This window comes from Vidua macroura, chromosome 6 (genome assembly GCF_024509145.1).
Source record: "Vidua macroura isolate BioBank_ID:100142 chromosome 6, ASM2450914v1, whole genome shotgun sequence".
NCBI classification, from domain to species: Eukaryota; Metazoa; Chordata; class Aves; order Passeriformes; family Viduidae; genus Vidua; species Vidua macroura.
Window position 1 is genome coordinate 21956835 of NC_071576.1, and position 17213 is coordinate 21974047.

At 41.4% G+C, this 17213-nt stretch overlaps 1 protein-coding gene across 1 annotated transcript in view; it reads left to right on the top strand.

The window, feature by feature from the left end:
• Positions 1 to 109: 109 nt before the first annotated feature.
• Positions 110 to 17213, top strand: part of POMT2 (protein O-mannosyltransferase 2) — a 27896-nt gene continuing 10792 nt past the window's right edge. The window contains exons 1-13 of the mRNA XM_053980591.1: positions 110 to 137; positions 771 to 855; positions 1635 to 1739; positions 2865 to 2973; positions 3930 to 4038; positions 5467 to 5626; positions 8167 to 8273; positions 9192 to 9274; positions 10337 to 10446; positions 12466 to 12532; positions 13335 to 13407; positions 14888 to 14966; positions 15723 to 15874. Of these exons, the coding sequence (XP_053836566.1) occupies positions 796 to 855; positions 1635 to 1739; positions 2865 to 2973; positions 3930 to 4038; positions 5467 to 5626; positions 8167 to 8273; positions 9192 to 9274; positions 10337 to 10446; positions 12466 to 12532; positions 13335 to 13407; positions 14888 to 14966; positions 15723 to 15874 (1214 nt within the window). The 5' untranslated portion in view covers positions 110 to 137; positions 771 to 795. The remainder of the gene's footprint in view (positions 138 to 770; positions 856 to 1634; positions 1740 to 2864; positions 2974 to 3929; positions 4039 to 5466; positions 5627 to 8166; positions 8274 to 9191; positions 9275 to 10336; positions 10447 to 12465; positions 12533 to 13334; positions 13408 to 14887; positions 14967 to 15722; positions 15875 to 17213) is intronic.

Below are 17213 nucleotides of genomic sequence, written 5' to 3' on the forward strand. Positions count from 1 at the left end.
GAGCCCCGCCGGGGGCCGGGGGGGCCGGCGCGTCCCGCCGCCCCGCCCGCCGCCACCCGCCCGGCCGCCCTGGCCCTCGTCACCCTCCTCAGCTTCGCCTCCCGCTTCCACCGCCTGCGGGAGCCGCCGCACGTATGGTACGGGCCGGGGCGGGGCGTGCGCCTCTCCGGCCGGGCTCTGCCTGGGCCCCGTGGGGCGGGTGGGTGCGTGTCCGCCTTCCCCCGGCCACAGCGGCCGGGACTGCGCCCTGGCTCCCGGCCCGCGCCTCTTCCCCGCCCCGGCCTTGCCCGGCGTGAGAGGGATCCCTGTTTATCCCAGGCAGGTGGAGGGACGGGACATGGCAGTGAGGGCCACAAGGAAGCGCGGCGCTCTCAGGCCCGCCCGGCCCGGCCCCTGCGCCCTCCCCGCTGCTCTCGGGACATGCTGCAGGGAGGGCATCGGGTCCCGAGGAGGGCGTTTTGAGATCTTTGTGCAACAAGCTGACTTTTTAACCTCGCTAAGGTCAATTTGGAATCAAAAGGGCAAACCAGGGGTTTTGGAGTGATAATATAAAACTTTTTTTAGAAAGCACCTTTCCTACAATGGCTGCAGTGCTCTCCATGATTTCCCACTGAGTATAACGCATTGTCTCGTATGGAATGTATGGCAGTAACCCTCTATACTATAAAAAGCATAAGTAAAAAGACTTTCCTGGATTTTTTTTAAACTCTCTTCAGCATTGTAGCAGATTGGTTATTGTGGTTTGTGTTTTGTTGGTGTGTTTTTTCCAGTTGGGATGAAACTCATTTTGGGAAGATGGGAAGTTACTACATTAATCGGACCTTCTTCTTTGATGTCCATCCCCCTTTGGGGAAGGTAAACTGCTTTTCTGTTACATATTTCAGAAGCCACAGGAGTGGGCCCATAAAAGTCTGCCTCTGCCTCCTGGCCAAAGGATGTGGTGAACAACAAAGTCCTTCCTAACTGTTATTGACACCACAGCAATTTGCATTCTGTGTCCAGAGCCTCAACTTGCAACTTTTTGTCTTCACAAAACATGCTTCAAATATAAGAAAACCAAACAGCATTGCATGTTGGGTTTTTGAAAGGCTTGACATGAAAAAATCAATGTGACACTTGGAGGGCATCTGTAATAGAAGCCTACATTTTAAAGGAAACAGTTCCTGATAACTTGTGAGTAAATGAGATGCCTGCCACAAGTGACCCTGAGAGCGTTGATTTCCTGTTCTGTAAATGAACTTGTTTTAGCAACAGTCTGTAGTGTGGATGAAGGTGCATCCTCCTGCTTTGTCAAGGTTATCTTCCTTTCAGACTGAGTCTCCTGAAACTAAAGAGATAGGGAGCTATGGGAGACTCTACAGAATTCTCCCTGCTCAATTCCACACTTACTATTTTTCTTGAGCTTGCAGTCAGCCTTATAGTCTGTTGCAAAAATAATTCTGATTTTGCCTGTAGACAAAGGGCAGTATGTATGTATATGATTTCTGTAAATAAACTCTTTTTTGGATGATGTGTCTGAATTATTTGTCTTCTGGATCAATGTGGCTTCTACAGAAATCTTTCCTGCTGCTAGCCTGGATACTTTTTCCTCCAGTGTGATTTTCCTGACCAGTTTTTTCACTTTTTCTCTTCAGATGCTCATTGGACTTGCTGGCTACCTTAGTGGATATGATGGTACATTTCCTTTCCAAAAGCCAGGGGATCGATATGAGCAGCACAACTACGTAGGGATGAGAGGGGTAAGGCTCTCCAGGCTATTGTCAACTGGTTAGCTTTCCTGTGCCTTTCAGTACAGAGTGTTCCATCTTAAGAACAACTCTCCTTGATCAGGTCAGAGGTCTGGTTACCCTTGTGCCTTGTCTTTAAGCTCCTTTGAAAAGTGTTAGTGGTTCTATTGTGAATACACCTTAATGTGTGTCTGTGAGAGGCCAGGTAAGAAATTAAGGTGAAAACTGAGGGCAGCTCTTCCTGCTAATTAGTGAGACTACAATGCTGCAAAGCAAACATTGCTGAGTTTGAACTTCTCTCACGCCATTGTGGCTGGCTAATCTCCTGGGGAGCCAAGGGTATCAAAAGCCAGGATCATCCACTGTCGCCTGCAGTTTGCCACCCCCAATGACACTAAGCTGAGTATGCTCATGGAGCCTGGGACAGCAGGGCAGAATTCAGAGTTGTATTTGATCTGAAACCCTGGCTCTACTGCTTTTTAGGAAGACGAAGAGCATTATAACTGACAGCAGATAAGTCAAAAAGAGAACAGTGGCCAATTGCTACTACCTAGAAAGAAAACTGAAAACTGGGAAGGCATGTTTTCTTAGTTTAATTTCCAGAAATTCATGGTTTTAGGTTCCCCTGAGCCAAAGGTGGGAGAGGTGCTAAAAACAAACATTAAAGATAATAAATTCTACTGTGGTCTTGCTTTCTTTTGTTTTCATTTCTCCTCTTTCTCCTCCAACTATCCGTGGTCTCATTTGTGTAGGAGAGGGGAATCTGGTCTGCTAAAGATATAAGGTGCAAGTGTATTTAGTTTTTAACTTTCATAATCTAGTATCTTGTTGAAAAAAGGCTGAGTGTAGTGGATGTGTGGTGCACTTACTTAATGTATCCTTTTATGAGTATCTGGTGCAGTCTAGCAGGAGTGTGACTGGTTGTTGTTACTGACACCACTGCAGAACAGAGTAAGCCTCTGTCCTCTGAGCAATGTCTTTGTTCAGTTGGCTTTTGTCTGATGTTCTTTGTGACTTAGTTCAGCTGCTGCAACACCTCCTGTTGTTGTAGGTATGGAAGATGAAGGAAAGGAAAGGGTGTGAGCTCTTGTCCACCGTGGGTGGGGTTATAACTTCTGCCATGATCTTTTCCTGTAGTTTTGTGCATTTCTTGGCTCCTGCCTGGTTCCTTTTGCCTACCTCACGGTGTTGGAACTGTCAAAGTCACTGCCAGCAGCCTTACTCACGGCTTTCATCCTTATTTTTGGTAGGTGTTCCTGCTACAAAATTGAGTATCTTAATGTTCAGATAATTTAATTACCATGTGTTACCTAACCAGGGGATATTTGGGTTAATGAGAGACTTTCTCAAAAGCAAAGTAATTCCATTTATATATATATATATATATATATATATATATATATATATATATGAGGCTTCTTACTTAAGTCCCCTTAAGAACTTCGCAGTCTTGTTTAGTTCATGGGTACTTCTGTTATTTGCATAACCACAGTATTGGATTAGATTGCACCTTAATTTAAAAAAAAATTATAAGGTGGGTGGTCAGGAATGATTTTGCCCACTAGTGAAATGTTGATGTTTCCCATATGAATTATAGAGATCTTTAATGGCCCCTGCATTACTTTAGAAGAGTTCACAATATTAATGAAGTTCCTTGTTGAATTGAGCCAAGTGGAGAAATTGACCTTGCAAATGAAGTTACTACAATAGGAGTTTTGTAAGGACACAGGTATTGAGAAATGGAGACTTAAAATATCACAGCCATATTCATTTTTTATAGGTACCATCTGAAAGATGATTTCTTCTCTGACACTATAGTGGTACCTTAGGTTGATAATTGCTGGCTGTAATCCTCTCCATCTGAATATGTTACCTGCACTTTCCAAATGGTGTTTCACAGATACTGCTGTACTGCCTTTTGTTCTTGTATTTGGGTTTTTTTTTTTTTTTGTTTTTTTGTTTTTGTTTTGTTTTTTTTTTGGTTTTTTTTTTTGTTTTGGTTTTTTTTTGTTTTGTTTTGTTTTTTTTTTTTTAATTTTCTTTGTTATCCAGGTAGAAGATGAAATGTTGTGATCTCCTTCTGTTACTAAAATTTTCCACCTTCTTCTTGTCTTGACTACCTTGAGGAAGCTGAATTCCCACGATCTTAGATTCACTTTGGAACTGCAAGTCTTTCTGACATTGCTGTGTGTCTCTTTGCAGATACAGGCTGTATTACATTGTCCCAATATATTCTGCTGGATCCCATTCTAATGTTCTTTCTCATGGGAGCTGTTCTGAGTATGGTGAAATGTAACAGCTGTGCAGACAGGTAAGATAAGGATGATAATTTTGTTAAACTATAGGTATTTAACTTTCACACAGTTAAAGTAATGTCTGCCATTGGTGATGCGTGAATGACTGAAATGAGATTATTTAAGGACATTTGAAGATGAAAATGACTGTTGGTAGCAGAGAGAAATTTTTATTCTGAGGGTTTGTGTAGTTAGGGAGCAAGTATTGTGCCTGGACTGCACCAATTTACCTGTGACTGTAAGCACCTTTAAAAATCCTGCTGTCTGAGGTAAATAGTGTAATTTGTTTGATTTAGAGAAATGACTACAAAAACTTAGAGGGAAATATAGCCAGGATGATTCTGAATAAAATAGTCAAGTTGGAAAGGATATTTGCTGTAGACCCATCCAGAGAGGGTAGTGGTTTTTAGGTACTGGGATGTGTCAGAAGGCTTCTCTGTGGCTGCGCTGCACAGACTAGTTCCCTTGAAATGCATCCCAAATTCAAAGACACAAAAAGTCGAGGTTCTTTGTTATATATGAGCAGTTTTTATTTCATGAAACATTCAAGAACTGATAGTATCAATCTTAGTGTGTCTGCAGTTCGTGTGGCTGAAATGCAGCCTGCAGCATCATGTATGGCTGTCCAAGGCCATCCTTATCTACAGCACATTCCCCAGGGAATGCAGCACTAATTACAGGGCAGTGCTTGATCAGCTCTGTGTGCCTTGACTTGAATTTATTTTTCATATCTTAGAACTAATCCTGTTGTCAAAGTAGTTGATATTCTACAAATTAAAAGCCAGCTCTAGCTATCATGTTGCTTAGCAGGTCATGGGGATTTTGTCTAGTTGAAATAAAAGTGTCAAGGCATTAGGAATCAGAAGGAAAAAGGTTTTAAGTTCTGCTGTCATTTTTTCTCATCTCTCTTCTATGGTTCAATTTTATGTCAGTTTATAATTTGTTTGCTTTTTGCTGCAGCTTTTGTTTGTGTTTTGGATAGAGGTTTTCCGCTAAGGCTTTCTTGCTTTAGTACAGGTGGCTGCTCTTTGCCTCTTGCTCTTCCCCATGTCCCTAAATTTCTGAGAGAAGTAAATTTGCACTTTATGGAACAAAGTTCTTGTTTCTGTTTTCAGAACTTCCATGTAGTCAGACTTTCTTCACACTAGTATTTTAGCTTATATCTGATGTCTGTGTTTCCATCCTTGAATTGGAGATCTAAGGTTGCCCCTGGCTTAAGTGTACCTGAAGCCTGTATCAAGGTTTCACAAGCCTGTATCTGAAACCAGTAGCCTTGAGTGATTCTAAACTAAATGAAAAACTTGTTTTTCCACTTCTTATGGGTTCCTGAGAAGATGGACTGTGATTTTTTGGGGTTACAGATCTTTTATTTATTTTTGTGATCACGGGCTGTCCATTCATGTAGCCATCATTTTATTTACTGACTTGCTCTGCTGGTCCTGCAGGCCATTTTCTGCCTCCTGGTGGTTCTGGCTGAGTCTGACTGGTGTGAGCCTTGCTGGAGCAATGGGGGTAAAATTTGTTGGCCTTTTTGTAGTCCTCTTGGTTGGCTTGAACACAATCTATGACCTATGGGACTTGCTGGGGAACCTCAGCCTGTCACTGGTGAGTTTCAAAGGCTTTTCTTTACTTTAAGTGTTTCTTTGTTTTGTTTGTTTTGTAATTCTCCTAGTCTTTGGCAACCCTGCAAGTACTCAAACAGATACTCTGTCTGCAGCAGAGAGGAGCATCTGATGTGGTGATGAAAAAAGGACATTAAGGTTATAATGAAAAAATTATTGCCACACTTTTGAAATTAGCCGGACGTAATAGTATCCAAGCACAGCAGAAAGATTGTTACTTTTTCCTGAGAGAAACTGTTACCATTCCAGTTGGCTTCATTTTCAGTCTAAGCTAAAAATGCTCATTGGGAGTGGCTTTACAGTGGCCCAAAGCAAGATGTTGCCCAGCACTGTTACCTGACCTTCCAAGGAGTATGTGCTACCTGGCAGACAAGCATGTCTTGCAGCACTAAGTTTGCATAAGCAGTGTGAGCTCAGGCTCTGCTTTGTGAGAGTAAGGGGGCAGAGGCTGCATAGCAGGAGCATCACAAGTCACAGATCTGCAATCTGCAGTATCCATTGCCGGTTTAGAGGATGAAGACAGCCATAGCCTGTTTGATTTCACACACATTTGGTTCTTCTAAGCCTTAAAAAAATTGCTAGTGGGTTTGAGTGTCCTGGTCTAATGTATTGCATTTTATGTTTGATTGTGAAATCTGCCATTTGAAGAAACGCCTTGATGTACCGTTTGCTGTCTTGCAATTGGCAGGAAGACAAATTCTTCAGTCATATCTTTTAAAAGGTGTTCAGTTCTCCCTCTTGTCTCAGCCTATTTTGAAGCTTGAAAATTCTATTTTTTTCACGTACTGTTTTTGTCTCATTTGTCTTATAAACAGTGGGACCATGGGGTGACTTTTTCTATTCTTCCTGTGTGATTTGTTTTCTTTGATTAACTTGAATCAATATGGGCTGCAAAGATTCAACGTTCCAACTCCAGAGAAACACTTCTTGAGCAAAGTCAGTTAATTGCATTTGAAATAGAACAAACCCTTCATGTCTAAGCTTTGTGCCAGCAGACAGCTGCACAGTGATTTCATTTGTGCTGCTGGCAGCAAAGGCAGCAAACCCCCGAGTGTTAGAATATGTAAAGTAATTTACTCCAGAAGGTAGATGTTTTCTGAATAGCTATTTGGCAACCTTGGTGCTTGAGGAGAGGGAAAAAAAAATGGGTGAGGATTAATCTCATGAAATCCTGAATAACTTACCTCTGCGTTTGTTAGGAAGCTACTCATGATTATTTATATACAATTTTTTGGGGACTAACTTGATTTCTAGAATTGTCAGCTTGTGTTGGTCCATTGTTCTGATTTGCTCACTGCTGTCTTTCACATGCACTTTCTTTTCTTTGACTTTGCATTGAAGTCTTTAGTTAAGGAAAACCATTTCATGAAAATTGAAGCGTATTGAGGCCTTTCTAAGTAGGGAACTGGAGGGTAGTTCATGTGCCTCTCCACTGCCTATATTTGCTTATGTACTATCAATCAGCATTAGTTTCTGAGTGTCCAGTGGTCATGAAGTATTCTGCTGAAGTACTGGAACTGAACAGCTTTTTCCTTTGCTGACTTCACTGAGTTTTGCAATGTATTCAGCTTTTTCCATTCCTTCTGAATGAACTGGTTCTGGTACAAAGGGATGGAGAATTATTAGCTTAATGATTATATGACAGGTATCATATTAAAAAATATGGAGTATAGCAAGTGCATCTGCTTTCATCCACTTAGAAGTTAGTGTGGCCATTTAGCAAACAGTTTTTGCTATTTAGTTTTTTTCTTCTTCCACTATTTATTATCCACCCTCTATTTTACATTATTTACTCTACTACCAGCAGTGTCAGTAGGATGTGAAAATGTAATAGCTTCTTTGGCATCTGTTTGCAAAACATATTTTCAATTGGTTGAAATAAAATATTTTGCTTTAATTTCGGGACATCTGAAGAACAGGTTTTGCTGATGACTTTCCTGTAGTTTCTGGCTGAGCAGCACTAGAAGTTGCAGTGTGAGAGCATCCTTGCTAAGCAAGGTGATTTCTGTAAGTGAAGCATATCTAGATCCCCAAGATGTTCTGGTTACATTTATATTTGCATAGACTTATTGAGGGAACAAATTTTCATTTTCCCTCTTGCTTAGTTTTGGTAGTTACTGTTTTGGGAGCCATCTCTGCTGGGATTTTGGGTTAAGTTATGTACCACTGATGTAAACAAGTTAAGGTCCTTGCTCTCAAAATGCTTTCAGTGGGGGCTGTCCAACCTCCTTTGCCAAAGTTAGGGATGCTCAGAGCTTTGGAACACTAAACTCTCCTATTGCCTATTTTTGTCTTTTTTCCCATGACCCTAAAATTTTGAGGTACCATAGCTCCAGCTTTTGGAGATGCACAGCAAGAGCTGGGTCAGCTTTTACCTCTCTCTGGGCCTTTCTGAGGTAATTCTACAACGTGGTGAGCTTTCTTGCACAGCAAGCTCCAGCCATAGGACTGCTGCTCAGAGTCTTGTGAAATCAGGAGTGAAGTTGCTCCTGCACTGTTTGATCCAGATTGTGTTTGTTACAGGTCATGTTTGGGAAGCATTTACTGGCTCGTGTACTCTGCCTCATCGTACTGCCGCTTGCCCTCTACATGGCTGTGTTTGCTGTTCATTTTGCAGTGTTAAATAGGAGGTATTTCACAATGTTTTCTCCAGAAGAATTACTTGTCTTTGCTTTGAATTAAAGGGTATTGGTTATATAGTAGTCCACTTTCAGTGTCAGAAGCACAGCCACAAGCTGTGTCTTTGTTTAATTCCCTTCCCCAGCTCTCTGGCCAAGCTGGCAGTGAATTTGAATTTGAGCTTGAGACTCTCTGAAATGGCAGGCAAGTAACTTAACCAAACTTCCTGTCTCATTTTTTTCCTCTTCTCTTTCTGGGACCTGAAAATGTCTCGACTCCATTCTTTGTCTTTTTGTAATTAAAAAAAAAGTCATTGCATTCCTGAAAAATGGCTGTGATTAAAAGAGTCTGAATTTGCTTGAAGGGAGGGGCTCTTTCCTGAATGCTTGCAACCAAGGGATGTTTTTTACAAGGAAAGAGCTAGTAAAATAGCCATGTAATGTTTTCCATAAACCAGCATTAAAAAATGAGGTGACTAAGCATTTCACTGTAGAAAAAGGATAGAAAAAGAAATCTGTTATTTTTCAGTGAAAGTCTACTGGTCTTACTACTAACCTCTTAGCAGAAGTAAGACTACAGGAGTCACAGAGAAAGGCTTTGCTATATCTGTCCTGACAGTGAGTCAGTTTATTTGTTGTAAGAACACCCCCAAAGACAGTTCTGATGCTTTGTGCAGTGCCAGCATGTACATTTTTGTGACCTCAAGTCTTTGCAGCACTGGACAATTTCCTGCAAGACTGTCTCTATCTGCTGTAATTCACAACATTAGAGAAGTGTGCCTCTTAAGGAAACTGCACCCATTCTTCTTCATATGCCCAGTCTGGTTTTATAATTTTTCTTCTGTAAAAACAACTTGGCAGTGCATGACAGAGGTTTGTATGCTGCTTAGTGAGACCTCGAATTGTCATATTCTTTGCTGTCTTTTGTAGTGGTCCTGGGGATGGTTTCTTCAGTTCAGCATTTCAATCCCAGCTGATTGGGAACAATCTTCATAATGTCTCCATTCCAGAGCGTGAGTGTCCATATGAATAAAGGACTCTGAATGTTGTCAGTGTACATGAGAACTTAAATAAAAGAGGTGTCCCCGTGACTCAGTGCAGGGCAGTGTGAATTATGCCTTCCATGGTCAAGGTCAGATCCATACTCTTCCTCTGTGCAGTTTTATGTATTGACAGAAAGAAAAAGGCTGAAAATACCACCATGTTCCGTGCATGGTCACTAGCTGTTTCATCATATTCCATCTAGGGGGAAGGATGCCATTTTGAGGGGTTTGACTTGTGTGCATGCATCTTGTTATTCTTTGGTTCTATATTGCTTGAGAGAACAAAAAGGTGTTTTTCCTGTTCACCTTAGATTTGTAGGTGTTCAGATGTGGGACTTGTTTCCAAAATATGTGTAAATGGAAACTATCAACTTTTGTGACACCGCATGCCACTGGTCCAGCTGTGTTGTATTCAGAATGCATCTGAATTTAGCAAAAAGAAGGCTCTGTGGTTGTTCCCTAATCCTTAGCTTGGCTAGGGACTACTGAGCCTTTAAAATGGTTTAACTTTCTGATTACTTCAGCTTTTTTCTGGCTGTTCCCTGCTCCAGAGCTGTTGCTGGGGGAGCATCAGGTCTGTTCTCCAAGGCTGAGTTCTCTCACTTGTGTTGGGGGACTAGGAAGGAAGATGTCTTAAGCCAGTGTAGCAGCTCTGCTGTCCAACAGCTGAGCTTGCTTCCCTTCTCTCTTGAATTGCTGTGGGGTCAGCATTGTTATACTCTTAGGGAAAGCTATCTCAAAACTCTCATTATGAAATTACAAACAAAGGAATGCCTTACCACCTCTGTTTTTGTTAAAACTTAGTGGGAGAGTTTTAAGTGTTTCAGCCAAATGTTACGTAACAGTTTCACTGAATCCTGGTTAGGGATGGGAGATGAGCTTGCAATGAGCCCTGTGGAGTAATGTGTCAAACAGGAAACAAACTTCCATCAAAACAATGGAGAGTGCATGCTTAATTGAGCACTGTAGACTAGCTGGGAGAGATACAGGAGAGCTGCCTTATGTCTTTGTTCCTCCCTCTTTCTCATGCAGATTTGGCATATGGGTCTGTGGTCACAATGAAGAACCTTCGGATGGCTGGGGGATACCTTCACTCCCACTGGCACCTCTATCCAGAGGGCATTGGGGCTCGCCAGCAGCAGGTTGGTGTGCTATGGTAGTATTGCCTGTGTCTGCAACCACTGGGTTACTCTCTTTGTATTTGGCATTAGGAGCCAAATTGGTAGGAGCTATGTGTTTACTCAGCATCTGTTACCCTCTCAGTGCCACAGCTATGCACTTGGCTTAGAACTCTGACTAATAAAGAGGCTTGAAGAGAGCATACCACACTTTACCAGAGGGTGACTTAGAGTAACAAGGCTTTGCAAGACCACCGTCCATAAATGGAGTCCAAGAGGACTTCAGAATAGTCTTCCATAATGAAAGTTACCTCAAGGAAGGCTGTAAAACTTTGTTTAAAACAAGTACATTATCTTACAGCTTTTCTGGCTGTATATTAAAAGCAAGGGAATAGAACTCCTGTATATTGTTTTTACTCCAGCCACTGGCCTCTGTGCCCTTACATGAATCCCTCTCCTTTGTGCCTTGCTTCCTTCATGTGTCACCAAAGAATTTGCTCAATAAATTAGATACTGTACATTTGTAAGCTAATATAGCCATATGGAAGCCATCCGAACTAAGGGCTTCTCATTAAATGATTAAGCAATAAGTGAAAGTATAAATCAGAAATCATGTAAGTATCTCTAATTAAGAAGTACAAACATTAAGTGGATTTCTTATTTTTGTCCATCATCATCAAGCTTCACAAATCTTTGCTGCTTCTGCACTTTTACCAAGATGTATTCTGCAGTTTGATTATTGGTGTCTAAAAATTGTTCTGAGATCCTTGAAAGAAAATTGCCAGAGAAACACAAGTGTTTGGTTTTTAACTCCCTGCTGTCTCTGTGGCTAGGAGGAAGTTTTCAGAAGTGAAAACTTTATCTCAATCTTTTTTTCCTGCTGCTTGTCACAATCAGAATTTCTAATACTCTAGCATGACATTAATGTTTATTACAGTATATGGAGATTTCATGCTAAACTACCTCAAGCATAGGCAAAATTGGAGTGCAGATCATGCTTTATGACACTAAAAGCAGGGAAAGGCAATTTGGAGATGACACTAATGGGAGTTCCTTGTGGAAAGTGGGAAAGGGTGGAGATTTCCCCACTGTACTCAAGGCCCTGGTGGTAGGACAACAGTAGGATTCTAGGGTAGTTTCAGGGCTCTGAAGAGGGGAAGGGAATTTAGAGAGGAATTTGGAGGAGATGTAGAAAGGAAAAAGCGATCTCTCTGCTTCCACCTTCTCCTTCTCTCCTGATGGCTTGATCTCAAGGTATGAGGTTCTACCTCCAGCTCTCCCTTTTTCCCCATTGTCAGACACTCCTTTGTGTTCTGCCTCTCACCCACCCACTGGGCCACCTGCTCCCATCTAAGAGAGAGGCACAGGTGGGTTACTGGGCTAGCATCCCAAGCAGGACATGCTGCTCTGTCAGAGGAGGGTGGGTGAAGGGAGTACAGTTCCATGTGCTCTGGAGAGCAGCAGCCTGGAATAAGATGGTCTTTGTGTCCATGGTAGCAGTAGATGCAGTTACTCTGTATGAGGCTGAACAGGCTGGCAGGGGTTAGCTGTGTAGCATGTGTGGCTGTAATGGGTGATCCCTGAATCCTTGCCTTGCCTGGATCTTTTGGCAGATATTATGGTTGTCACAATCAGCCTGTTGTCAGAAGTCTCTATTGTGTGTAAAGCCAGTGCTGCTTCTATCTCCTGGTTCAGATAGTGGTCAGTGATTATGCAAGAGCTCTGGTTTGGATATCCTGTTGTTGTAGAAGGAACCTCTGAAACAGGTGAGGGGAGGTCAGGCTGTGTTTGGAGGCTGTTGGTGCATGTGAACTGCCATGAAGTGTAGTGCTTCTGAGTAGGGGCTATACACTGGCTAAGAGGTGTCATCTGGGTTAAGGAGTGGCCCATAACTGGTTTTCTAGGGGGCACTGTCATAAAGGTAATCCCAGGATTTCTGTGTGGTTGGTGCATTCATTTGGGGCTTTGATTTGCTGGTGAATGTGTGACTGCTATCAACAGCTTTTTTCTTGTTATGTAAGATAATTAATCCTGTCATTTCAGGTCACTGCTTACTTACATAAAGATTTGAATAACCTGTGGATCATAAAGAAACATGATTCAGATACAGGTAATAAAAAACAGTAAAGTGCCTTCTATTACTGCTGCTTCTGTTTTTCACATAAATATTCTGAGTCCTTTCTGGGACAGAGTATCCTTCATGGATATGAGGGGGAGAGGAGGAAGAACAAGGGGAAGCTGTCTCTTGATTTACATTGTGTGTGTCTACTGTGTTTTTTGTTCTTCTCCAGACTGTACAGCTGAAGTAAATAAGCTTTTCTTAGCTGAAGGTCGTATTGACAATTTTTCAGCTGTGTAGGGCTGTAAATAACAGCGGAGAGGAAATTTGAAATTAGTTAATATTTTTTGCAATCTGTTATTGTGGCTAAGAGTCTTGGGAAAGCTGGGTCCTGTTACAATCTGGTACATTGTGTTTGACAGATTTTTGTGGATGATTGCTTGGGATAAGATAAGAGTATTGAATGTGATGATCTATGGTTTGTGCAGAAAGCTGTTGGTTTAGATTATGTAGTGTAGGTAGCTGAGGCATGCTTGGTATGGCAGTTTCCTTTTTTTTTTACCTGCCACATGTGTTTATAAAAATTAACAAGAATTGTCTAAACAGCAAAAAATGTAAATAACATAGATATATAAGAAAAATTATAATCAGTGTTGCAAGAGTGATTCATAGTTCACATTCTTTGGCATAGCTCTCAGGGTTGGAGTCTAGAGCAATGTTTTACACCAGGCTTAGAGTCAGCCCAACTTTGTTTGCTTTATTATCTGTTTGAGGCATGAGCATCAGCAATAAACTTTGTAATACCCTGGTAAGTTTGTCAGTGCATTGATATGATTAGCTTGTCTTCCTTCAGCAGATCTGTCTGACCCCTCAAGTCCTGTGGAGTTTGTGAGGCATGGAGATATAATTCGTCTGGAACATAAAGAGTAAGGATGATTCTGGGATTCAAAGAGATTGTGTGATTGAATAGGATTGGGGGGAGACTTGTCCTGCTGGAGACTGTAGTTAGACAACCACAAGCAGGCTGTGTGACAGAGGTATCTGTATATCTGAATTTCCAGTGTGAGGTTTGTAGAGTTTTTCTTCTATGATTTATGTTTTGAAATATATCTATTAAATGAGAAACTTTAGAGAGAACCACACAACTTTATTAAAACTACCTGCCTAAGCAGCAGGGAGATTTCTTCAGTTGTGTGAGGTGCAATAATCAGGGTAACTCTTCCAGAGAAGCAATTTCAAAACCCTCATTCTGTTACCTGTCTCCATGCTGAATTTTCTAGACAAATAGAATATAGGGTTTTTTGGTCAGTGTACTGCAAGTATCCTGTCCCTATGTTCATAGGCAGTATCCACCTGTTGAAGTTCTCAACAGCACTGAGGTCATAGCAGTTAAACACTTTGAATGGAAGTGGAAGCTGATCTCTTCCCTTTCTGCAGGGAATACCTAAGAGGAAGTAGTGGAACCATAGTGACTTGGTATTTAATCTTTATCTAGTCACTGTGCCAAAATGCTATGTGCTTTCACAGCTTTGATTTCTTAACAGAACCTCTAAACTTGTGAGCCAGGAAATCATGTTGTATTATATTCAGTATGGCGTATGCACCAACCATTGCTTAGGTTTCCAAAATTATTAAAAGACTTATTTTTTTAAATTTTGAATTTGGGAATTTACTATCAAATATATGGTAATGAGGATGACAACATCTTGATTAGGCAAAATGGGTTAAGTGCTGAGAGGTCTCTGGCCCGGGAGTGAATGGGCGTTGCTGGGGAAGGATGCGGCAGGTGGCACGCGGGGCCGGCCTGTGGCGCGTCCCATGGGACAGCCGGGCAGCAGCAGCACTACTGGGCGCTGTCCCAGCACCTTTGGCAAGGACTGACAGGCTATGGCTGGGTTTCTCTGCTTGCCTCAGTTGGCAGACCCTGCCAGCGTGGGAGGCTCTTTGTCTGCACTGTGCTGGTGTAAATGGTGACCACTGATTTCCCCCTAAATGGTACAATATTTCCCTGCAAAATCAAAACTGGTAATCACAAAAGGTCGGGATCTTGCTTTTCTTCTTATAAGACAGGTCTCTTTGTCACACTTTTACTGTTAATTAAAACAAAACAGAGCAAAACGAAACTAATCTCTTTTCCTTTTAGAGGTGGTAGATTGTAGTTTGAGGGTTGGATTTTTTCATGCTGCCATCCTTTTTTGTCAGTGCCCAGTGTGGCATAAGCTCAGAGTCACATGCTGGGAGGTGACAGTTTCACTCCGTGTCCCCCATCCCGTTAAGGCTGCATCCTGCTGTGCCCTCAGCTGGAATTCAGTGGTTAGAATACTGGCAGATCTCTGAATGGCTCAAACCAATGTTTTTATCACAAACTGACAAGGTTCAAAGGTTTGACTTTTAATTTCATTTCAGAACTTCTAGAAATCTGCACAGTCACCAGCATGAAGCTCCCCTGACAAGGAAGCATTTTCAGGTCACTGGCTATGGAATAGTAAGTAAAGGCAAGATAAAACAAAAGCTTCTTCTTTTGGGAAGAGTTCATATCATGCCAAGGGAATTTATTGTTGCTTTTTTTAGTTTGTTAGCCAGGATGATAGATGGACATCTGCCATCCTCAAGGAGAAAACTGATGTAGTATGAAATGCCTTATCTCATATTTAAGGTCTATTTAATGTAAACACAGATTAAAAAAAAATTAAACTTTTACTGTCAGTCTCGCTTTGGCAGCATTCAACTCCAGAAATGACAAACTGAGCAACCTTGAAGTTGCTCTGACAAGTATTATTTTATGTATTTGGCCTTGTCACAAAGACAAGTGTTTTTTTGACAGAATGACAGAATCTTGAATCACAAAGATGGAATATGCTTTGAGGGCTGAATTTCTAAATGCAAAGATCTGTTGCCTAAACCCCTTTTGTGAAGCAGCCAAGTTGCCCCTGTTTATGCTGTAACTCTGAGCTACAGTCAAGAATGAATTGAAAGCAAACAAAATTAAGGTTGGCAAGATAGAGATGTATTTGCGAATGGTTGCTTATGTCTAGAATGATGTCTTCCTGATGGGGAATCTCTTCTGTGAAGTGTGAGTGAGGCTCATCTGGGCTAGTTTTTTTTGCTTAGCACCCAGTGGAGTTTCAGAATTTCCTATTTGCAGTGCTTCAGTTCTGTGTGTCTTCTAGTTTGGGCATTGTTTCGTTTCTTTTTTCTATTTTTGTAATTTTTTTTCTCGAATGGAATGTTTGCATGATAGAATGGAACAGGAGACTCCAATGACTTCTGGCGGATTGAAGTGGTAGGCAGAAGGACTGGGGAGCTCATCAAAGTCCTACGGAGTCAGGTCCGGCTAACCCATGTGGCCACGGGCTGTATATTGGGCTCTTCTGGAAAGACTCTGCCAAAATGGTAAATAGATTGTAATCCCCATCCACCCCTGCAGAACCTGGAGCTGACATGTTCCTTCACTCAATGGTACTTTTAGACTAAGCAATAACTACATTGCTTCCATTTCTTTAAAAGAATAAAAATGTAAATAGCAGGTACTAGGAATATGACCAAAAAATCTGGTTTGGGGTTATGCAGTCTGTTAGAGTGAAGGTATGCAGCTCTGAAAAATAGTATCCCTTACTAAGAAACCAAAAGTGGCATGGACATAGATCTTGTCATCTGGTAAGACCAGGAGGGGATGATAGACGTGTTATTTAACGTGTTATTTATCCTTGGGGTTTGCAAAAATCACTGGAAACTGGGGCAGTTCATGCTGTTCTGTACCACAATCTTCAAAATTGCTTTCTATTGGTATTAATTTACCTTGTGATTAGAAGACCTTTGCCATTTTTGCATGCAGCATCTGAAGCGAGACAGTGGTTACAAACTGCTATGAGCAGGGGTTGGGATTTTATATGTCCTTGAATTATGCATCTTCATCATTCAGATGAGGTATATGCAGAGACATCCAGGCTTATGGAAGCAAGCTGCCCTGTCTGTAAAGCTGCACCGTGTAGGATGCTGGCATGGATCCTGAGGCAGAAGTGTGCACTCATGTTGCTGCTGTTTCGAGAGCTGCCTCCCTAGGAAACTCTATGTTTTTCCTTCTCTGTGTTGTGGTAAAACCAGATTCTAAAGAATCCTGTGTATACTGAATCACAGAGCAGGCAGGTATCTCTGGCAACTGCCTGGGCAGGAGTGCAAATGCTATTTAGACATCACCATAAAACTGAACTCATGGATACATAATGTGTTCAGTTAACAAAAAAACCAGTCTCCATCAAGAGCATTCAGAAAACATTGTGGATTGTTGTTTTTTTTTTTTCCCAACTAACAATTTGCTATGTGACTGGAAGTTATTGCCACAAAATGTTGATGATAGTAACAGCTGATGGCAAAAAAATACTTGTTAACTGCAAATAAGGATGGTTGGAGTATATTGGATTTTTATACTTTTTATTTCAAGGGTAGTAATCACTGTCCTTCAGAGAATTTAATGGTAATTATTTAATGGATTACTTAATTAGTGAAATTTGCTAAGTGGTGATTGATAGAAAATTCCCTATTAATCTGTCATACTTCTGCCAGATTTGATGCACTTTCTTCCAAAGTCTTTGATGTGACCTGCTAGACATAGGGTGACAGACTAAAGAACAGTTATTAGTATCCTCCAAGGTAGTTGTTTGTTTCTATAATACAGTTCTCGTAGATATGGATTGACTTAAATTAACAATGGTGATTTTCTTTGGAGGGACTA